Source organism: Colius striatus, chromosome 17, assembly GCF_028858725.1.
Source record: "Colius striatus isolate bColStr4 chromosome 17, bColStr4.1.hap1, whole genome shotgun sequence".
In the NCBI taxonomy this organism is placed as follows: domain Eukaryota; kingdom Metazoa; phylum Chordata; class Aves; order Coliiformes; family Coliidae; genus Colius; species Colius striatus.
In genome coordinates, this window is record NC_084775.1 from 11,375,550 (window position 1) to 11,400,327 (window position 24,778).

Genomic DNA, 24,778 nt, shown 5'->3' on the forward strand with positions numbered 1-24,778 from the left:
TAGGGTGTGAATGATACTGGCCTAGATTGCCATCAGTTATTCCTCCTCTCCTTCTCCCCACCTTCATTTCTGCTTGAATTCCTTTGAATAATATTATTAAAACCTGGTAATTCATTGACACTTGTTCCCCGTTAAAGTCAGCTGAGCAATATTGATTTGTAACAAATGCAAATTGATCCATTAAAGTCAATGTGAAATCTGGCTTGACAAAAGCCTGCCATTGTGAGGATCAGGTAGCATAGCTTATTTTCTCCTTGTAAAGTGCAGAACAGGCACACGGTGCTTTGCAAGTGACTCTCAGCAATTAATAAAACTCAGTGATTTATTTGGATATCCAAGGAACTGTTCTGTGCCATTTGTTGATATTGTAGAACTATTTACTGATTTAATTCACACATGTCATGTGAGCAAAGAAATTCTTCTGATCCTGGCCCTCAGAGCTGTCTAGCATCTCACAGAGCATGACTGCCACTTTTAATTACACCCTGAACAACAGATTTAACAGACTTGAGAAACTATAATTGCTGAGCTCCTTATGTGCAAGATGATAGGTATATCTGCAATCAGGAGACCGTGAATATTCTGCAGTTTGTCATTTCAGTTTATTTCAGTGCAGTAGCACTTAACGCTTACTCAAGAGAAGGCTTCCCACAGATGATTGTTCAGATACTGTATGATGATGATGCTGTAACGTGTCATTATTTAAGCTGTATTAATTTCCACTGTCCTTTGTTTATGTTCAAATGTAACTCTCAGACTGGCATTTCAGGTGTGAGCACAAAAGACAGTGTATTCAGTGGAATTAATTGATGTGGTAAAATCACTGTTACTCAGAATGGCCTTTTCAGTGTGAAATGTTTTATAGAACTGTCATTTTAACCTTGTTTTCTACAGGAAAAAAAAAAAATCACATGATCATACTATCTGTTTAGCTGACCTCATAAATTTTGAACCCATTTGTTAATTTCAATTGAATTTGGATGTTGCACATTCTTAGGTATTAGTCAAGTAGCCATTAGGCAGAAGTCTGTAAGCTTCACTGGTTCTGATGCTAAGGTAATGAAGCTTAGGAAACAATATAATATTGTTTATAAGGTAATACTATATTTATAAGATATAAAATATAAGTGCAATATATTAATATCAGAATGTGTAGCTGAGTATGCATTCCAGTTGTTGACTTCTGAAGATAGCATTACCTTTTTTTCTGGGAGCCAAGCCTCTCCCCAGCTTCAAGTGAGGCAGCCAGCTTCGTGTTCTTTGTTACAACCACAGGGATATCTTTTTATTCCTATTTATACAGGCACCAGGACTGTGAAGTCAGGACATTTTTCTTTACTTGCACATCTTTAATCAGATCATCTGCTGAAAACATGTGGTTTTATGATGTAGCCAACTGCAATTGCAAGCTAATCTGCTGCTTCTGCACCTTCAGTGCCTTTGGCTCTCTGCCTGATATTACTCTTAATAGTTTGTTAATACCAAATAATGCAAAAACATTGCTTCCTTAAGCACTTAATAGGATGTACTGTAATGGAGATAAATGGTCTATAACACCCTGTACTTGTGTTTTAGGAAAATGAACTGAAGGATGCTGTGCAAGAAAAGAATCGCCTGAGCCTTCAGTATGCAAGTGTGTCCCACAAAGCACTGCAATATGACCAGGTAACATCATGAGCACAGAGTACATCCATTCATTACAGAAATTAGGCTGAAGAGGGGATAAAAATTGATTGTATCATATTTTTTTCTGATTTGCTTGCTTCTACTTAGAATATTATTCTACATAAAACATTTTAATTAAAAATGAATTACTAACATTTATTTTATGAAAATGGTTTTTTTGCAAATGTCCAAAACTCTACTTAGCAGTTACTGCCCCTGTAGCATGGCACATGGCATAGTCTGAACCATTCCAAGTCCTCATATAAAAACTGTTAGAATAGTAAGAATTTTTCTTCAGTCTTGTTAGGGGAAAAAAAAAATCTTTCTCACAACTTTGTGATTATATCTATGGCAAGCACTGCATGGCATGACTAGCATGGGAGGAGAGGCTGATGTGCCTTCACGACATATGCATCGGGTGGAAGAAACATCATGAACCAGCCACTTCAAAGGGCTACATTTAGCTAAAAATAAAACTCCAATCTGGGATTTCTACAGGGCTTAAGTGAGTTGCTCAGCAACCTCATTCATATCAGAAGAGCTGTAACTTACATAGGCGCTGATGAAAGCCCATCTTCTAAGCTCGCAAAACAGCGGTAGCTGCATGCTTTGGAATCTCTGATGTGCATGTGTCTCAAAGTAGCCCACTGCTGAATTTCCAAACCAAAGGAGGTCTGATTAAGTCCCTGAGACAATGCAAGTTACTAAAATTCAGACATGGCTATGCATGTACCCTACGTTTTATGTGTAGCACCTGGTATCAAAGCAGATCTGATTTTTCCTGCTGCTGAGACACTGAAACTGTTATCATATAAAAAGACAGTGTAATAATAATTTATGACAGGAGGAAGCCATGTGTATCATAGCATCACTTAATGTTATTCGCCCATCTGTCTAGAATTTCTCTCTATCCTAATGTTTTTCCCTTCTCTTTATTGATGTTTACACATTACCTTTATTCTTTACTTCATGAGACACATAAAGATAAAATCTTACTTGTGCAGTTTTATATTCTAGCTGTCACAGGGACAGCATGCAGAGTTAATGCAGTACAGCTCAGTACATTGCTGAGATTAAAAATGTTGACCCTCTTGCTATGAGCAAGTGATAGTTAATAATGCTTTCTTACATGTAATGTTTGTCTCAGTATACTAAGCTTGAGGTACATAGAAAAGCCTAGTAAAAACAATTTGAAATAGAAATGTAAAATTCCAGTCTTTGACACATTAGTTAGTGATAAAATTACCTTCTATTATTGCAGTGTCGGCATTTGTCATACTAATGGTGTTTGTTTCCAAATATATTACACACTGTGAAAGGCAGAAGACAACAATTCTGCATGCTTGTGCTACTCATTTAATATCCCAGCCTCAGTAGGATCAACAACTTTCTTTAAGAGTACCTTCTCACTTCTAACAATTGTAACAATATGCAATCTTTGCAGTATACTCTGTGTGTTAACAAGCCCTGTGTTTTCCTTCTTGTGCAATAGGTTTTCTGAGGGAATTACTTGACATTTTCTGCTTGGTTATTTTGGTTGGTTTGGTGTTTTGTTTTTCTTTTTTACCACACACAATGAGGATAGATTTTGCAGTTTAGATTGCATTTTATTATTCAGAAAGTGTGAAACTATAGACCTTTGGATGCAGAGGTTGTAGCAGAATTCTAACAGAGTCAGGGCTCAGCTCTGAAGGGGAAAACCTGACTAAAATAATTTATTCTTTTTCAACCTTGAGAGCTGGCCTGAAAAACAGGCCAACTTTATCCAAGGAAATTGTTTATGCATTCTTGTTATGTAGCATATAGAAAACTGCTGCTCATTTTTGCACAACGTAATTGATGACATTTGACTCCAGAAAGGAGCAGGTGAGTGGTTAGCTGCCTTTAAATCCATAAAATAAAGCTAAAATAGTATATAACTTACCTGATTTAGATTTTGTACTCTGCATAAGAAAACAAAATTGCGTTCCTGGAGTATTTACAAGAAGATTTTGTGTCCTTAGAAGTGTTCTGACACCGAGCTCTGATTTAATAATGGTTAATGTCTTCTGAACAGTGTAAGCTGTTTGAGAAATCATGATGTCTCTCAAGTTCAGAATTAAGGCAACTGGTGGGTTAAAAAGCTGATAGAGGGTGGTTTATAAGGCTTTTCACCAATGAAATAAACTTCTGGTTTGTTTTGATGTCCTGGTTTTCAATAACTACTTTCTGTTAAAGTGTTCAGGAAGGGAAGACACTAGAGCTGAATTCTGGCCTTAATAACTGACTCAGATGAGGGTGCATGCAGTAAGTGTGAAGATATGGGCTGAAAAATAAATGAGTTGCTCCATTGAACAGAGAAACATCACAGATCAAAATGTTCTCTGTTCCTGTCATGAAATTAGAACTGTTTGTGGTGGCACTCTATTTAGGTCAACTGTTTTTGCCACTGGGAACATTGATGTTCTGATGTGCTCTGTGTGTAATTCGGGATCTTGTATATTCCATATGTTCTTAAACAGCCTGGTTGGAGAGATCATTAAATTCACATTTAAGAACAAATGTTTTCTAAACAGAGGAAAATCCCAAATGATAGACTTATCAGGTTTTATGCTGCCTTATAGGTTATTTAAATGTGTATATCAGAGGTTTCTACAATCTTCAAAGGAGAAAGTCCTGGCAAGAATGCCCTGTAGAAATATTAAAAGTTACCAGTGCTGATGGAAGTCATCAGGATAATTTATCAGAAGGTGGTTAGTAGATTTGGTTGTGCTCTTTCTAACCTGCAGAATGAAAGCATTCAAAATTTTTAGGTTTGTGCTTTGAGATCCTAAATGAAAGATCCTGAGATATGTAAAATATCTATTGTTCTATCTGTGTCTAATTCATATCTTTCCAAATTTACACTAGCAGTCTGACAGGTATTGTTTGTTCTGATAGCCCTTGCACTGCCAGCAGGGAAAAACATAGAGCTGAAAGGTATCACGCTCACTAGCTTCCAAAACTTATTTAGACTATAATGACTAGTAACTTTCAGAAAATTCTTTATGAAGATAGTCAGTTGGTATGAGTTGTTTCAGAGAGAGAGAAAATTAAAACCTTAAATAGCCTTTTCATGAAACTTCTTCAAAATATTGTGCTACATCCATCCTCAGTAAATTAACTGAGAATCACAGACAATAACAACATTGCATCATTAATAGTGATACCTCATTGCTTTCTTTTTCCACTCCATTGCTCTTCAACAATATCTGTTGACTGATCTGAGCAAAGAAATACAATGCAAAAGATGCAGGAAGTGAGTAGATTCTGAAAATGCATTGTTTAATAGTTTCATTAGTCATAAAGAAATGAGGGAAGAGGAAAAGGAAAATCTGTGCACAGAAAAATTCTGAGGTTGACAATAATTGCATCAGTTCTTGTGGAAAACAAGATTTGTTCCATTTTCCTCTCTCTTTTTTCTGGTCCAGTGCACTCTAAAGAGCCTTCTTGCAAAGATGAATACAAGGGCTGGCTGCAACCATTTAAATTGTTTGGTCCATGGTAAGATTTGCAAGTTAACAAACTGGAGCCAGAAGGCAAACAGAAAGGCTGAATCAGTTTCCAAAACATCGCTTTAGAAAATGTCCAGGAGATACCCATGTCAGAAATTGCTTAATGCCATTTGCGCCTTAAAAAAAACCCAAGAAATTACAGTAATTAATTTAAAGAAAAAAAACAGGACTTGTCACTTGCTTAACTGAAGTTAGAAGAAAATGTGAGCTGTGTCAAGATTAAAGCCTCTGCCTTATCCCAATACTTTGTACTGCTTTGCCTTTCCTTACTAATCCTGCCAGTATTGTTTTTGCTTCTGTGCTCAGTTACAGTTAAGAAAGGAAAACAGATGCTTCTTGGAACACTGTTCACTGACAGTATTATGGCTCTTTCTTTTTTACCTTCTCACAACATTGCAGGGGAGTGGAAATAGCATGTGAACATTATGGGTTTTTTTAATCCAGGTGTTTATTACTGGTTAGTTTTGATTCTTAATGTCAAAATTTCAAGTTCTGATACGATACAGTCTGTAACAATCCTGTTGTTACACATCCGTAAAAGTCATAGTTATAAAATGATCAGAGACAATAAATCCAATTTTCAACTGATCTGCATTGAAGAACAAACTTCTCCATGGCAGGATAAAGAAGTTTAATATTATATTCCTTATTTTCTATGTGTGCTTATGAAGTAGTCACTATGACTGATGATTCACAAAATCCTGTATAAAAAGACTTAGTCATACTGAAATGGTTAATCTAGCACCAGGTAAATTAAATCAGAAAACAAATCCTACTCGATGAGTATCTGATCCTATGAAAGCCTCCTGTATGCAAATATTTTAAGGGAGAGCAAGGGTTTTGTTGCCAAAGAAAGGCAAAGGGTTTTGAATTGTAGAGACACAGGTTTCAGTGCTAGCACAGACTCACCATGTATGGTTTTTATTCTGAAGTCAACTTACACTAAAGAATCATCCAGAAAAATATACATGTGAGTTATATTTCTACATACATTTTACATCTCTGGCTCCATATAGCACAGTCATCTCTGATGCCTCTCAGGTTCAGAGAAATTAGGGATTGTTTCATTGTCATTTATTTTCTGGTTTATATAGTATGTTTATTGAAATTTGCATAGCTGCAGTTTGGTTGCCAGATTGTAGCCCTCGACAAAAGGAAATGTGATTTATGCATTCATGCATATAAGAGAGATACAATTTCCTTAGTGCACATTCCCTTCCATTTTTTACGCTTTTTTCCTAATTTCTTAGAACTTTTTTCCCTTTTCCCATTTTAACATGCAGAAAGGTTTGTGTCACGTACAGTTTTCCCTTCAGGCAATTAACTCTTTGGGCAATAATCATATTTAATCTTTTTCTAGGTAAAATCAGACTATGACCATCTTAGTGAAACCCTTCTCAGAGTGACCAAAGAACGAGATTTGGCTATAAAGGGAAAACACCAGCTCCAAGCCAAGCTGGAGAACTTAGAGCAGGTCCTAAAGGTATGTATAATGCCATAAAGTCCAACAATCCTTTACTTCTATTGCTTGTTTTATATTTCTGATGTTTGTTCAGTGAGTCACAGAAGTGCAAGTGCATTGCAAACTAGGGGAGTGAATGTCCCTATTACCTATGATAAAACATATGGAATACAGTAGACCAAGTATCTACAAGGGATCTCAAACTTGGAGGAGAGACATCTTTGGAGATCTCTAACTGATACTTTATATGTAATTGGATGTAGGTTTTCACTATACAGTTATTGAAGGTAAGTCAAGATGAGAAGAAAAGAATGGGAAGTGGCTATGTTGATGAAGGAACAACTGCCAAGATATTTTGCTTTAGAGAGATCTGTGTCTGCCAGTCTGACCTCATGCAAAATGTTATAGTGTCCTTGTGAAATGAGCTGCTGGTACCAGCTCATATTGCCTGTGGAGAGTGTGTCCCATTGTTTTATTAGAGAGGTCTTATAAAGAATTATACTGCCTGGTATGTAACCACCTTTCTTTTAACATGCTTCTAAGAGAATCTCAGTGTGTTGGTGTCTAGTAATGCTTGTTTTCTAGCCACAACAATTGTTTTCATGTCGTCAATTTGCTGCTTCCTTTTCAACTTATAAAAAATTCATAATGCATTTTCGAGTTACAAGTGTGTACCTCAGCAGAGGTTTCCCTGTATAGTTGAAGATGTGGTCCTCCTTCTGTTTTCCTGCTTATTGTTCATAAAGCCATGGGACAAACTGAGTCTATGAAATAATGGAATTCCTCAGGTGAATCTAGCAAAGATGAGATCTAGCTAAGATGGTGTGATAAAGAGTAAAATTCAGTTGGAAAATGGAATCAACCAAGAGATTATTACTTACCAGTTAATTCAAGCAGGCAATAATTCATATTTGTTGAAACAAAATGCAAAACAAGTTCTAGTGGTGGGAAGGAAACACTGCTTTGCTAGGAAATGGCCAAATTCCTAAAGTGTCATTCATTAAATAAACATGGAAGTCAGTAACTTGATAAGTCAAACCAGATAGACAGATAGGGAATAATGGAGAAGGGTCTGGTGTCCACTGTGGTAGGGTAGAAAGAGACAGTGAAAGGAAGCATATGATGTAGTAGAAACTCAGTCTGCTTTGAATGGGCCACTGTTCTCAGATTATCTTAGTTGTAGATAAATATAGAAGTTGTGATGTGGAAAACTGACACCAAAACATGCCTTGAAGGAAGTTGAGTAACTGAAGTGATTTTTTACAAAAGACAATAAGAAAAAAACCTAATGCAAATACAGTTGTTTGTATGAGTGAAGGAACTGCACTGGTGAGAACTACAGTGGCAATTCCTGAGGATATAGAGATCCTGGCTTGTCACATTCAGTAGTTCTGTCCCTTGAGCAGAACTCTTCTGAGGTGACACAGTACTTTGAACAGACTTGAAACACTAAATCTCCTTTTTAGCAGTAAACCATGCCCAAGCAGATGCAGTTAATTGTGTATCTCATATGTGTCCTCATAGGCTTGGGAAACTGGTTTGCAGCTTTCCAGTCACTGGAAAGTTTTGAGAAATATTTTAACTGTTTCCCTGTCGAAAGAGAAATTCAGGGCATATCAACAAAGCAGAAAAGGGGAGATGAAGAACTGCTGAATTAGCTAACTTCTGAGAATCTTCACAGTGCCTCTCATGTAGAACAGTTCTGATTTTCTGATGTTTTCAGCCAGCTTTTCCTATTCATTCCACCACAATGGTGCCTACCCATCTGCAAGCACAGATGACAAGTCCTTTGATAAGAGTACTTGGGTGAGAATTAAATTTGCTCTCAATTCAGCATCATGTATGAGATCCATCTAATAAACAAGACTTTAGTACTTGAAAGCCAATTGAGTTTGTTTTAGCATTAACCAGTTGTACATTTTATAACTGTTAAAAGTCACTGCTGTAGATAAAAATGGGGCTTTTTTGGGTTTTTTTTTGCAGCTATAGGTAATGCAGTGTAACCACCGAAACAGTTGGTGCTAGGATGGGCTATTCATTGTCAAACTCCCCTGCTGGCCATGAGAAAGCTAGAAAAACAAGAACTGTTTGAGCAGGTCCCTTAAGTGCTATTTCAGAAACAGTCTAGCTCTATAGTTTTATCCCCAGTTCATTCTCTGCTGCATAGCAGGATTCTCGCCTTTGATCTGAAAGACATGCTGAAAAGATTCCTTTTTCATACTTTCTTTGTAGAGGATTATTTGCCAATTGTTTTCAAATACAGAGTCCTTACTGTATTTTTATATGCTCTTTTAGATGTACATGTATTATCTTAGAAGAATGTTATTAGGACCTCTAGAAAGGATGCAGAAATAGACGTGCAAATCTGCTTTACATTAAGGACAGTGATAGCATGGACAAATAGATCGCCACCACCTACACAAACCACAGCAATGGGATCATTCTGGAAGTTAGTCCTGAAGGAAAACAGAAGTCAACAGCTCAGAGCTGTCTCGCTTCTATTCTTCCAGTGATCTCTGCAGTCCTCCTTCACTGCCCTAACCTATTGCCCTCACACTTGGAAGAAGAAATGACAGCAGCCTGGTATGCAATTAGGATGCACAAACCAGATTTGCAGAGAGAACCAAATTGTGATCAGAGTGGAAGGGAAGGAATTGCTTCTGGTTTGGGGGAGATTTAATTGCTATGCAGAGGGAGGGATAGCTGCTGGGGTGAAGAGATTGTTGCTGCTTTAAATACTAAGTAGATAATGAGAATACTAATATGACTGAGAGATACTTATAGGTGAACATAGATGACCAAATGATCTTTTCTGACCTTAAAATCTGTGAACTGTAGGTCATGAAATATGTATTTTAGGAAACTGAGAAATTAAAAGCTATAAGGAGAATCACAGACCATGTGTCACACTCTATTTCTTCCTTATAGATTCACTGTATGATCATGATATTAATTATTGATTGACCTTTGCAAAAACAGAGAAATGTTCTGTAGTACCTTTTGTAAAAGAAGTGAAAATTAATGGTATCAAAACATGCTGTACCAAATCTGATACCAAATATTGAGTGAAGTGAGATCTTTGGAGGTTTTTGGTTTTTTTTCTGATAATGGCAGGTTTTAATTAAGGGTGTGAGAATGACTTGACTTACCATTTCTTGAGTATGAGAAATGTGTTGATGGTCCATGGCTGTCAAGTTTTACATAAGACTTGATGGAAGCTGCTGAGCTCAGTAAGTGTAGCTTCATGCTAATTTAAACCATGAGTAATACCAGTTAGCAAAACAGGTCATATTCATTCAGATGAGATGAGAATAGGAACTGGGATATTTGGTCATTATTAAACACTGAGAATAGCTATTACCCATGAACAAATCCACTTAGCTTTTGTACAGCATGCACAGTGCAGAAATGTCTACAGTCAAAATATGGAATCCTCACGAAACTCCTGGAAAACAAATGTTGCGAGTCAAATCTGATGAACTGGAAAAACCTTTGATTTTTTTTGTTATTGTTGTTAATCAACACATCAAATGAAAATAAATAAATCCAAATCAGAGGCCAAATGCAATATTAGAGACATTTCCACTTCCTTTGCAAACATATCCAGATTGAGAGAAGTCAGCCTCACTATGCTATCCCTCTTTGTTATGAGTAACGAGAAGCAGAGAATAACAGCTCATTAAAGTTTAGCAATATGCTTGATAAAATTTTCTCTTTTACACAAGAAGATTTATTTTAGGCTATTCTTGACAATTTTAGCTACACATTTATGTTTCCAAGTGCTGGCTTCTAATAGGTTTTTGTGTAATAACTCATGGTACTGCAGATAAGACACTGTGCCTCTGCTCTGAGACTGTTATGGGAATAATATGTCATTTGGAAAATAAAAATCTTTAATACTAGTTTCACCAGAGAAAAGATGAAAATCTATAAAGAGATCTTTCTTAGCTCCCTTTTATTAACAGGGTATTTGAAAGTTATAATGATATTGGCAGAATATTAACCTGTAATGAAAAAGATTTCTATCTGCAAAGGGTATCTTGACACTGCTCAGCTTGTGCTCTTCCCAAGATACTGCTTTGAATCACAAATAGCAACCAGACTTTAAAACTGGGGTTTGAGTACTGTATAGTCACTTTTGTTCAAATCCACTTGTGTTAGTTTTATTCTGTCTAATTTGCTATAAATAATAGGCAGAGATTAACAAGGGTAAATTATTTCCTTTGGGTTATCATTTGCAAAACAGCTCATAAAATCGTATCCTAGATAAAGAGTCATTTAGGGAATTGTCAAGCTAACTTTCTCCCAACCTGTAATTTTTCAGCACAATGCCATATATAAACATGTGGATAAAATGGGTACTGTTGACTTGTGCATCACAGAGGCCACGTTGCTGGCAATGACAGAGTTGTATATTGTAAAAGATTGCTGTCAAAATGCCTCAGTTTAGCATTGACAATATGCCTCTGAGTACTGACTGAATTAATACCCTGTCTAGTTTCCTGTTTGCCTGATACCAGAGAACTTTTATGTTGAGATGAACATCTGCATGCCTCAGAACAGCAGCGTTTGGCTGCAGGTAGAATGCATTAAAGTTCCTTGATAGTTTTTCTGCTTCCTTTGTAACAGCATATGCGAGAGGCTGCTGAACGGCGGCAACAGCTGGAGTTGGAGCATGAGCAAGCCTTGGCTGTTCTCAACGCCAAACAGCAGGAAATTGAGCTCCTGCAGAAGGTAAGTGGAGAAAGGGAAAGTCAGGTGAAATAGCAAATTGCAGTGATAGAGCACTGGTCATGAAACAAAAGAACTTAAACTGCAACTGCCAGACTGGTTCCTTTTTTGGACTGTTCTGCATGATTGCTGACAAGTGGATATTTACTGCTGGATTTACATGACTGCACTAATTGATTTATAAATATTTATGCCAGTGAAGATTAAGCTGACTGGTATATGTAAGTCCTCCTATTTCCCAAAAGAGACTAAAGTGAAACAAATACATATATCTCCATTATTTCCCTCTCTATTAGGCTCAGGAATATTTGTGCAATCCTTAAATGTGAGGAAGGAATATAATCTTAATTTAATGATAATAAAAATATGAGGCATCCACTATCTCCTTATCAGTTTGCTGAAACAGTTAATCCTTCTCACTGATATATTTGTTAGGATTTCCTTGGCATCCTCTTCCATACACTGGCAATTCTTGCTACCATTCTCCACTAAGATTAAAGTCCTGTCAAGGTACATACACATCACAGCTGATCTTTTTTCATAAGCTAAACAGTTGAGTACCTCATTCCCAGGCTCACTCTGTAATTCACAAATCACCTTAAGACATTTGTTTTTCATACTGCAACTTCTCAGTATTCATTATAATATAAAAAAACAAGATAATGAGTTCCAATCTTACTAAAGTCATTTAAAGCTGCATTTGTCTCAGTACTAATGTTGATTTTTCCAATTGCTTGACTAGATCAAAATACAGAAATAATAATGCTAATGATAATTTAGTAGAGAATTGGCACAGAGTGACATTCTCAGTGGAATAAAACGATGTATCTAACATAGTCTGCTCAAAATAGAAAGCTTCATTTGACCAAATGAAATATTCCAGTTAATTTTCTTTCATCCTTTCACAGTTTATCTACTTAGGAATATTTAAAAATGCCATTTTTGTTAAATTCAGCCGTTATTATTTGAACTTCCACATCAGTTTGGGGGTTGAATTTCTTGGCAAAGCAAAGAAATTGGAGGAAAGTACAACTTCTCCTCTTCATGGTTTTTGTTGCCTTTTTTTAAAAGATCCACTTTACATGGGTCTTTTTGTTACAGATTTTAAGCAGGAGACAAATGTCTGAAATACTGTTTTCTCCACTCATTTTTGCTAAGCTGTAGCATGGTAGACTTCAAGCCCAAACAAGGTTGTGTTGTATTTGCTATTTTACTTAGTGTGACTAGTTCAGCCAGCGATTAGATTCTGGTTCATTGGACCTGAAGTAGCATGGAATATACGATCATTTATGTTAAAAATTATTATCCAATTGCCATTTTTCCTTTAGAATTTTAGCTTAGCATTCCTACACTCAAATCCACCATAAAAATTTATCTATGCATTGCTAAGAACCATTTAAGAAAGAATTCATCCTTCTTACTGATTTCATTCATTAGCTTGAAATATTCCTCCTAGGACTTTCCACAGACACTAATTTTCATCCAGAAACATCTAATTCTTTATGTGATTAAGTTGCTATTGTATCATTTTTTTAATTATAATTGCCTTCATGGTAGGGATCTGTGGCAATTTAAATGCCCAGTCTCTTGACAATATCTGCATGTTATATTCATTGTAGATATCACTCAAAAAGAAAAAGGACTTTTTTCCCTTTGTTTGATTTTCAGCCCTTCCAAGCTCAGATTCTTTTCCACTGTGACATGTTAGGATCCCAGTTAGATTGAGATACTTAGTTGCTTCTGTAATTCTGCTGTTATTAATGCTATAGCATAAAAATGAAGACCAGATTAGTACCCTGTATGGGGAGAGGTGAGAAAGTATTCAAAGCATAGAGAGATTTTGGGAGGATGCTTTTACTGTTCACTCTTCTGTCTTGTAGAGAGATAGCCAGGCTATCTGTAGTTCTCTAGGCATCGTCGTGGAGATGAGCATAGACTTATTTGTCCTGCTTTAGCCTCTAGACTGCTGGTATCTGACACTCCTCCTTTTTAACATTATAATGCAGTGTATATTGTCAGAAAAAGAATTTAAATGAATCTGTCGCCTAAGTAACCATAATACTTTGCTTACATCCTTAAACAGGAATTGCTGGCTCACAGTTTATCTAAAGCTGACCTCTCAATGTACCTCGTACATGTGTGTGAAATTCTTTCTTCCTTTTTTTATTAGGGTCATCTAGTTACTTGAAAAAGTACCATGAAATTAAAGTAGTAACTGCAGGCAGTAGCAGGATAACGTTTCACTGCATATCTTGCTATTGTCATAAAGTTGCTGATGCTGCTGGTGAACACCAGAAGTGTGTTTAAAACAAAGCGAGTCACTGGTAGACTGATGTGATTTGTCATATTGTGATATTATACATTAAAAGTCATTCTCTTTTTAATGTGTGAACAGACTGATCAGATTTTCACCCTGAAAGGAAGAATATAATATTTTTCATCAAGGTTTTGTGTTGATAAAGAATCAGATGTGGGGGGTTTTTTTTGCCTTCAAGAAAGCCTTAATACAAGATAGTTTGATGTAAAAGACAGATAGCTATTGATGTAGGGTTTCTAATCATATATCAAAGAACTCATTCTGGGTAAGTTTTATTAAATGTGTAATGATGGATGGCACAAGGCTTTCTATTACCTATCAGGTGCTTGCAATAAGACTTCTCACTGTAGTATGGGAAGAAATATGACTTTGCTTGCAGGATTGAAGGAAGCTTTAGTATCATGCATGGCAGTAAAGCATGGTTTGTGTATATGTTTCTGGTTGTGACTTCATGGCTTGACTCAGCTTCTGTTGAAACCAATAACAGAGTAGGGTAGCCTTTATAGATGGGGAAAATAAAGGTTAACATAGCTGTTATTGTCCATCCTAGGAGTATCTGGTCCATTAAATTAGAAAGTCTGTGGTGTGCTGACTTCTGCTAAATCAGAGGGTTTTAAGACTTGTCAGATGAGGAATGTGTAGAATGTGATCCTTGGGTTACAGTAACAAGAAACTAAAAAGCAAAGTTAATGCATCAGACTGCTATCAGCTTGATACAACAATTAATAAAAAGCTTTGCTTACCTTAGGTAAGTTTCAGTAAAGAAGATAGCAAAAACTTAAATGGAAGTAAAGTAAGGATAACACAAAGTTATTGAGTGCTGTTTTTTAATTTAAGGTTTAGACTTTTCCCAAAATTTAACACCTGAATTTCTACATTACATAAACCTCACTTTTCTGCTCTTATTGATTCTCTCTTTTCTTCTTTGCCTCATTTGACCACACCCTAAATGTTGGACTCCTGTTTACAGAGCTTTCTTGTGGTTGCCTTAAAGTGTTTTGTGAACAGTTTACTTAGAGGATAAACACTGTTTTTGCATGTAAAGAATGAGCTTAATTTTTCTGTTTGTTTATTCTAGATGGTTTGATAGGTTGCTACACTATAAACCCCCTACAATGTATAGTAACAGGCTTATTTTTCAAGAGGGTATCAGAGATATTTCTGATGTGTTCTTGCAGTGTTTTGAGCATGCTCGTTTTAGTCCAACAAAATATCGTTGCTGTTAAGTTCCACTGAGATTCAGTCTCCTAAAAATAGTCAGTTATTTCAGTGGCTTGTAACTGAAGTGTTGTAGTAATATTGGCAAACTCACCCCTTCAAGACTGTAATTGTCTTTGGATTTGAGTATACAGTATGCTACTTTATGTAGCTAGTTCATACTGTATGTGACATGACTAATTGATTTTCTCTCTCTTTTTATCTCTCTCTTTCTTTTGCTTTTTATTTCAATTTTTCTTTCTCTTATTTTTAAAACAAGGCTCAGGTTGAAGCTAAGAAGGAACATGAAGGAGCAGTTCAGTTGTTAGAGGTAAGAAGATCTTTGTGTTACCCTTGCTCATGGATGTTCCATTCTGAATGTGATAACTTTAAAGCATCATAATTTTTTAGGTTTTCAGGTAATACTTTGGCAAATAGGATTGGGTTGTTGGGGTTTTTTTTTCCCTTTTCTAATGCAGTTACATCCTTTAAAGATTATAATTCAGTTAGGAGTGCATTAAGCTGAGCTGCATGAAGTGATGTGTGCACCTCAATTTCTCTTTATATAGATTGGAAAATTGTAAAGTACTACCAGATATCTAAAAAGAAAGTGATTACTGGTGAGAATTATTATTATCATTTAGGCTGGCAATATAGCTCCAAATAGCAAACAATTGCCTGTTTCTTTAATTAAATACCATCTAGCAAAGCAACATGCCACAGAGAGAATTTTTAAACCTACTGAGAGAATTTGGATACTTTGAAAAACTTTCAAAGGGTTTGGTAGAGAGAAAACACTTAATTCTTTGTATTGGAAAACTAGATCTTTGAAGGTAGTCTGAATTGGGAATTTGAAAATCAAGGGCACCATAAACATATTCAAATTTTTCATTAGAATCACTCTGTTTGGAAAGGAGCTCTGGCTATCTGATGCAACTCCCTGCTCAAAGAAAGGTCCTCTTTAAAATTGCTGTAGGCTTTTCCCATTCTGCTGTTAAATATCTCTGGGAATAGAGATATGACATCCTCCATGGGCAGCCTTTTTCTGTGTTTGAGCACTTTCATTATGAAGAATATTGTTCTTGTACCCTGTGAGAATCTTTCTCTCAATGCTCCCCATGACCATTGCCTCTAATCCTGTTGCTGTTTATCACCAGCAGTGGCCTTAGCATTTCTCAACTATGCTGCAGTGAGGATTATTATTATCATTTAGGCTGGCAATATAGCTCCAAATAGCAAACAATTACCTGTTTCTTTAATTAAATATCATCTAGCAAAGCAACATGAATTTGCCAGAATTTACCAGTGAATACTGGATTTAGTAAGTAAACACTGTTAAATGAGTTTTGAGAGATGATTCAGATGGTCTGACTTACTAACTTTTAAGGCACTAAATACTTGCACATACTGACATCCTCCATAAAGGCAACATCATCCATAAAGGTACATTAAAAATCTTAATATTTTCATTAGCTCATAGCAGCTACAACCTTGGCACAGGGCATTATCTGTAAATTCATTAGTAGTTGTAGCATTTCCATTTCCTTTTTAGGAAATTCCATTTCCATTAGTAGCATTTCCATTTCCTTTTCATCTTTTTTATTCTTCATTTTTTCATGCAAACTAGGTTTTCATTGATAATTACCAAACTAGGTTTTCTGCCTGAGGAAAAGGCATTAAATGGTTATTAAGTCTTAACATAACGTACACATTAAAGCCACGTGATTCCATGAATTGATGATAGCAAGCACATTGTCAATATTTCATTTAGAAATTTGGTTGTAGAAGTTAATTTCTAGTCTTTATACTTTTTTTACAGTAGCTCTTCTGTCTGTGTACTCACTGGTTGTGCACTGGTGAATGTTGACTTTTCTGGTGCATCGATTCTCTTAAAAACAAGAAGTTTAAAAAGTTGTTTATCTGTAGTTATGAAAGTTAATATTCCTACAGAACCTGTTTTAATCCAAGGCTTTAATTATCATCACATTTATTTTGCCATTAAGAATATAAGATGAAGTTGTTATTATTTCATGCCTGGTGGAAAGTATATGATGCAGGAAAACATAAGTAGAAACAAAGCAGGCAAGTAATTATTTACCCTCCTGTAGCTAATCAAAGTTACTGTTTAGCTGATCTGTCTGCCACCTCTGATTTGCATAACCCTGTCAAAGTTTCCTAAGCTTTTGCTTTTTCTTGCCATAAGCCCATTGATTTGTAGCATTTTATTTAACTTGCCTTTTGCAATTTAAGAGCAGCTGTGGTATTGGTTTCTGAAGCGTTCTCTAGCGTGTTTTGTGGTAATGCATGTTTTTACTTGTTAACTATTCTAATATATTTTGATTTTAAATGTAAAAAAAGTGTTCAAAACTGGTTTTATTTCTTTGTTTACTTCACATCTCTTTGTTTACTGTGTCTTGTTTGGAATTTATTGCTTTGCACTTCATCCAGAACACCTTGGACAGCATGCAGGTATTTTAGGGCATAAATTCTCCTTTCCTTGTCCTGAATCCTGCACTTTTCCCTCTAAAATGAGTACAACAGTCCTGCCTAACCTCGCATGGGACGCGTGCTAGAACCATTGTTATGCAAGCATGCTTGCCATTTATTGACATTAACACCAAATCACTTAAATTTTTTCTTCTCTAGAAGAGATTAATCTGCAGATATAGTACGATTTAATGAGAACTGGTTTTGAAAGCTACTTTCATGTGAGCATGCCCAGTAAGAATGGTTTGGTAATTTATTCAAGATTGTGACTTTCTGACTGTGTGGATTTTGTCTGAATTCAGATTGTTTCCTTGTTAACACAGATGTAATTTTATGTGCTATTTTCACATGAGGTTGATTTATTGAGTCATCTACTGAAAGCTATTGCTGATACCTAAATGATTAAACTATGAAAAGATATCTCCATATTCTGGTACGTGAGCTAATTACTATTCTGAATTCAAGCTTGTCCACCTGGAAAGTTACTCATCATCTTATCCGTCTTGTGTGAAGTATTTGTCTTGAAATGAATAAAGTCTGCTTCATTTTCCATTTAAGAAGCTGTTTAAGTTTTAGAAATAGCACTATATATGTATGAGAAACTTGGCAAGTCCTAAGTGATTCAATATGGTTGCAGTCAGGAATGTCTTTTCATACAGTCACTATTATAGGCAGATCTAGTTTCAGGGAGATCTGGTAGATTTGGCACTTTTGTGCCATCGCTTTAGGACAGATTATATGGGCAGAACCATGCTCCAGAAGGAAAAGTTAGTATTTCTGACAGTGTAAACATATGCTTAACTCTGCAATGACATACATGAATATGTAGATTTTCTATAGTGAGGTGAGTCTGGATGGCTTACAAAGAACCAAGCACCTGCCTGAAGTCAAGAATCAAAGATAGGTTTGAGAATGCCTTTTATTAGTACTGTTGTGGATCTTATGGTATTTTTTTTCCTTATATAGTACCAGCTTTGTGCTCACTTCTAACTCTCAACCTTGATTTTAAAAGCTAGTAAAGGCATATTTCTTTCAAGGCTTTGTACTATGACGAGAGAACAACTTGAAGGTTCTAGATAGTCAGAACTCAAAGAAGGCATCTGCTGAAATGAAAATAAGTTTTAAAGTAATAAATGATAATACATTCAATCAATATTTTCTCAAAAGTATTTTTAAGGCAGCCCTAGCATCTTGTTGGAGTCTTGCTTGTGATGGTTTTGTTTGTCATTTTATGCTAGAGTTTTAAATACCCAAACCAGTTTCATACTTCAGTTTCATAATGTCAGATAGATATTCTGAGATTTCCTTAGCAGAACTAAATTAATTTGTTTTATCAATACAAACAAATTCTATCCTCAAATTAATTGTAGCTTTAAATAAGTATTTGTTACCAAGAGAAAAGGAACAAACAGTATCACCTCTGTAGTAGAAAATCTGGATTTTTGTGTTCTAGGGCCTGTAAGTGTTTTGTTTTTCTTTACCTGTGGTAAGATCTTTGTATAGGTGACATACAATATGTCCAGTTTTTCTTACATGAACTGAGAACATTTTTCTCTTTCAAGAAAAAGAAACCATTAGTACAGTTGAATGAATCTAATTGGTATCCAGACTTCCTCAGTTCATACAGTTGTTTAACTAGGCATGTACTATAAAGGGGTTGTAAATGAAGGAAAGTGATGTTTGTTCATCATAAAGCATCAGAGTAGTATATAATGCATTAGCTTTCTATATAAAGGGCTTATTACTGTCTCTTGAGCTACTTCTTCTTGGAGCATTTGGGTCACAGCACATAAGACATGAGTGCTCTGTGGGCCTCTAATAGTATTCCTTCTCTGGCATGTTTCCAGAGTACAGACCAACTGCTTGCCTCTACATGGAAATCAGACCTCAGGAGCTTTGCTGGCTTTTTGGCCTTTGCAACAGGTGTTGATACAGGCTGTTTGTAAATGAAGATTGGGATGCAGATGCATAACATTGAAAATATTACTACATCCTTATAGAAAACATATTCTTAGCTGGTGCTATGAATGTGCAGATTTGGATAAAAGGATTTATTCCTGCTTTAGTATCTTCATTACTCTTGTATATGTTTTTAGTAAAAACTGTAGAAGAAAACTTGAATTCCCATCCCCTTTGTCATTCCTTTCAGCCAGGACACCTTTCCTTTCCATCACCTCATCCCTTTTTTTTCACATCAGGAATTCAACAACTGTACATAAGTAAGTTTCCCAAGTCAGCACAGAAGCTTTTAAGTTTTGTTTTGTTAAAGCCTGATGCCTCAAAATGAAGACAAAAGCATTTGCCACCAATGACATTTTGGTACTTCTCCCAGGCTTACCTTCTCTTGACTGGTATCTGGATTCCTTCTGTGTGGTTTGGCATCTGTAGTGAAGAACATTATTTTTGAAAGGGGATTCAGCCAGTAGGTAGACCCACATTCTGCATGAACCACTGTGGGGGGTTTTGTTATTGTTGTTGGTTTTAATGCATTAAAATTGTTAATCTAGCAATTCAGGAGGCTTCATCTCAATAACAGAGGATGGGCAAACCTCAGAAACATACCTGAGTTTTAGAAGAAGTTGGAAAAGTGCACAAAAGTGACATTCAGATGTGTCTAGAAGTCACAAAACTGTAGCATCTGTTTGCAGGTGTTCTTAGAAGTGCTTATTATAGTACTGACAAAAAATACGATGAGGAATTTTCCCTTTGGAAATTGGGAATGAAAAAGGACAACTTAACTCAATATTACAGGGCTACTAAAAGATTTTGTTCTAAATATGAGAAAGGGGGGGAAAGTATGATTGTGAGACTGTTTATCCCAAATAGTTTGCCTATCCTGGCTTCCTGATACTTAAGAAAAATCTGATGCAATCATAGCTGGCTCTCACCTGTCAGATATCTGTGTTATATCTTGCTTCTGCAGGCCAAGGTCCGAGAGCTAGAGGAGAAATGCCGGACACAAAGTGAACAATTTAACCTCTTGTCCAGAGAACTGGAGAAGTTTCGACAGCAAGCAGGGAAGATTGATCTCCTGAGCAGTAACTCGGTGGCATCCTCAGATATCTCTGGTTCTCCTGGTAAATCTCTATCCCAGTTAATGAACGGAATAGCCACTTCTATAGGCAAAGGTAAGGACCAGAATTTAATTGTAGGTATCTGTTCTGCCCTGTAGGTTTTGAGATGGAACTCAATGGTCTAGATAGAGTTTGATTGTACAAATATAAAATAGAATTCACTTCTACTCCTATTAGTGCTTTGTTTCAATTTCAAGGTATCTCTTAAAACTTCAGTGAGGTTGGTGGAGTTTTTTTCAGGCACTGCTGTGTGCAGAAATTACCTGAGGACACTTAGAAGTAACTTGCATATAAATCCCTCTTTAAATTGTGTATTATAATTACGTTATCAAGGCAAAGGAGTGTGCTCACCAGCTCTGTATCACCCATACTAGAATGACTTGGCTTGTTCAGCAAAAGAGCACTTCTCAGGTAATTTGTACTTCTTACAAATGTCCTCAAAGTTATTTTAAAATAAGTATAAGAGAAACAGGAAAAAAAACCCCTTGTTTTAACTTTTTTTAATCTTCCTAAGCTTCTAGAAAAATTCCAAGGCAAAGGGCCTAGAAATCACAAATCATTTCCCTATCATTACAGACGAGCAGTTATTTTCAGTGAAGGGTGCTAAACTCAATGTGAAACCAAGTCAAAAGGAACCAAGGTGACATCCTTCTTATTTCACTTCAGTAACTCTGTACTTGGGTTTTTGAACATGAAATTCGAGCTGCTTGCAGTCTTGCCCAGTGTGGTATATATTAGTTTATAGGCTTTTCTGGAGTTGGAAATCTTACCTAAGTGGATATTAAAGTGAGAATTCAGAAGGCATTACCTGATAGCTGTAAGAATTTAGTAGAGGATTAGCTCCTTCTCTCTCTAAGGACAGGATTTTCAAAGTAACAATTAATTTTAAAGGAACAGTAATTAGGTATTGAAATATCCTTTAGGCAGCTAGTGAAGGTCCAGTCTGTATCACTAGACCTCATCTAAATAGGCCTCTATCCTCAAATAAAAATCAATCAAACATTTGCAGGCCCTCAGTCAGAGTCTCTAAACTAACTTGTATTTATTCTTGAAATACTAATGGAAACAACTTCTCAACAACTTTCAAAGCAAACAGAAATCTGGCAAGAAATCCTTGACTAAAACCACAGAAAACACAGCTAGGTCTGTCCTGATGTTATTTCAAGGCCTTCGTCCATAAACCTTATCTTGTAACTTATTGATTTCTAGGTGACTTGAAATTCAGGTCCTGCATCACTCCTGTATAAACATGAGAAATCCTTGGACAAGACTCATTCTCAGTATGAATGCATTGATAACAATAAAATGATGTTTGAGCAAGTGGGCAGGGTTTCTAATTATCAGAATCAACCATTTCCCAATAACGATGGTAATGCTACAGCAAGTTCTTCAAACCAGAAGTGTAATTATTTTTATTATGTGTGAGGAGAAAGAACACAAGAGGGAACACAAGGACAGCTTTCCAAGCAAAGCAAATGACGGAAATGAGGTCAATTTATGACCAGCTGCTTTGCCTTAATTGACGCTGTTTGAAAGTATCAGGAAATGAAATCAACGTAGCCAGAAAAGATTAGAACCAAAAAAGTTCACTCCAAATATATAATAATGGCACAATCAGATACATAAACATTAAGAGTCATTATTAATCAGATAAAAGGTTCATTTAGATGGCCTTTCTATATACTTAAGGTTGTCCATAATGAATCATCAGTTTTAATAAATAGACTAATTGTCCTATAGATATGGTCAGCTTTAATTCTGCTCAGATATTTAAGTCTGATGCTCTTTGCCTCTTTCCTTCAAAGAGGATTCTTCCTTAAAAGATATTTGCCAGTCATGGGAAAATAAAGGCCATTTCAAGAGTCTTAGAATTTTATGAGACTATGAAAAAATAAAAAAGCCCTGTAGCTTTATAAGCTTCTTCCTTAGTATTTAAAGGATAAAAAAGGCAGGACATTTCTAGAAGATGATGCATGTTTTATGAACTGATCTCTTGTATTCTTCATTTTTAATTCTTACTTTTTTTCAAGAGTGCAGATGTAAAAGGAAAGGTGCTACTTTGTTGTTGTTGTTTATTTCCAGTGAGTTATCATGTGGTAAGACAAACTTTATAGGTCTGATTCCTCCACATTCTGTTGTTCAAGCCCAGGGAGATCACCGAAATTGCCTTGGATGAACAAGATCATCTAGTTTGAAATTATTTCTTATTTTGGAGGGAAAGTTAAGCCAGTATATATATGCAGCCATTTTAGTCTGTACTCATGTATTCACAATACACAAAAATAGACATCCTCTGTGGAAATGATCAGATTTCAGAGATTCAGGAGGAATGTGCTTCATGCACAGTGAATTCCAATTTTCCTTTTTGCAAAGGCATTGCTTAATGATGCTTGAGTTTTTTTACAACCATGTACATAGAATCGGTATGAATTTACACATATTATTTAAGTATCTCTCATGACCTTTCAAAAAGTTCTCCTGACCAGAATACACAGGAATTAATTGCTAATGTTGTATGATATGGCTTGCCTCAAAACCTGTTCTTAACAGTTTATTGCAGATATTAGAATGCCTTGAAAATGCCGTGATTTTTAAGCTGCTTTGAGGTCAGACCTAAAAGCAGTCTCATGGCAGGGGAAAGTGCATCAGAGGATGAACTTCCGTTATTTCACATCCATTTTCATAAAGAGATAGGAGTTGATGGTACCCACTCCAGATCTTATTGAGCAGCAAGATGTTACATTACACAAGTAGTCACATGAATAAACAGAGGACACTGAAGGCAACAATAAGTCCAGTGAGGAAGACAGATCCATTTTGCATAGCTAGATTTGAGGCAATATTTTCACATATTTTGATGGATATGAGTAAAGACTTGATTCTGATGGGAAGCAAGGTATCTGAGTAGGCTGTATATACTTATTAGTACCATCTGGAGCCATTGATGTGTCCAGCCATGTGAAACAATTGTAATTACCATCCAGTATTCTCTCCTATGTATGAAGGACTCAAAGTATCCTGTTTTAAAAGTGGAAAAAATAAAGCAGTTCAGTATCTTCCAGCATCTTGAAATTCCTGGAGTTCTTGATAATATGTGTTTCTATCCTGGTTAGCATCCTATATGTATGCAAAGCAAGTGCTGTATTGTCGAAGAATCTTTCTTCACATTTTGCATGTAGTGCAACTAAATAACAAAGCCTGAAAAATCAAGGAGGTATGAGACCAAACAGCAGTTTCCTTTGAATGAATAATCACAGTTGGACCAATTATTTATAAGCTGGCACTGACAGGCTGATATGGCAAGCACATTAACAGCAAACAGAAGGAGCTAAATTGGATAAAGGTTTCTGAACAGGAATGACTTTTTTGTTATATATGTGAGACGGGTTCCAAGAATAAAAAATGTGCCCTTTCCCAGCCTGGGGATTGCTGTAAGCGGGGCTGGTTGTAATTAATCTTTTCTGTGATGACTTGTGTACTTCCCTGCTGTCGATGTGCTTAAGCTGTCCTGCTGTAAATTACAGTGATGCAGAGAAAATTAATCATATTGGACTAAGGAGCACACCAGAAAAACCCTCTGATGATATGTTTTGGAACTTATTATCCTCTGCAATATGAATAAAGAAGTTCCACTGATAATTCCTGGTGACATGTGTCTAGGAAGCTTGCAATTCAATAGCAAAACACTACTGTCCAGACTTGTGGCAGAACTGGAGAACATATCCAGTGTCTGAAAAATTAGAGCATAGATGCATTATGTTAATGAGAGAGAGGGAGAAAGGAAAAGACTTTCTGCATTTCTGATTGTGTCAGCAACATCCTAGACTCTGTGCTTTGCTGTAACATCTGCTGATGCTGCAATTAGCACAGTTTACTGTTTCCTGCTTGTTTTCATGTGGTTTAGGGACTGAGTTAAAAGTAACAAAGAAAACAATTAGAAGTATTTGATGTTACACTTTATTAGTCTCTCAGGCAACCTTGATGAAGTTGTTCTTTTCCCTTATCTCTCCTCACCATTAGGTCTGGATTTCACTTGAGTCAGTAGGAGATAAGTGTTCAGCTTCTTGTAAGGCTGCCTCCTTAGGTGTTTTAAATGTGCAGTATAAACTGTCTCTTTATTTTTTCAAAAAGACTTTCTGGAGGTTTTTTTCATAGTCTATGTCTTGTGTTTTTTATAAACTGGAGAGGTGACACTGTGGTCAAATGATGTGGTTTAGTACTGGTGTTAACGAGGAGCTCATCAGAAATATGAAGCAGATGCTTTTCTAACTTACTGCTCTGCAAAAAGCCAAAGCACCTGTCTTCATTTCAA

The 24,778-nt window shown here is 36.1% G+C and overlaps 1 protein-coding gene across 1 annotated transcript in view; it reads left to right on the forward strand.

Moving 5' to 3' along the window:
• The window catches only part of RIMBP2 (RIMS binding protein 2), a 121,730-nt gene that overhangs the window by 64,149 nt on the left and 32,803 nt on the right, over positions 1–24,778 (forward strand). Inside the window, exons 4-8 of the mRNA XM_062009717.1 lie at positions 1,576–1,665; positions 6,559–6,681; positions 11,290–11,394; positions 15,186–15,236; positions 20,316–20,520. Of these exons, the coding sequence (XP_061865701.1) occupies positions 1,576–1,665; positions 6,559–6,681; positions 11,290–11,394; positions 15,186–15,236; positions 20,316–20,520 (574 nt within the window). The remainder of the gene's footprint in view (positions 1–1,575; positions 1,666–6,558; positions 6,682–11,289; positions 11,395–15,185; positions 15,237–20,315; positions 20,521–24,778) is intronic.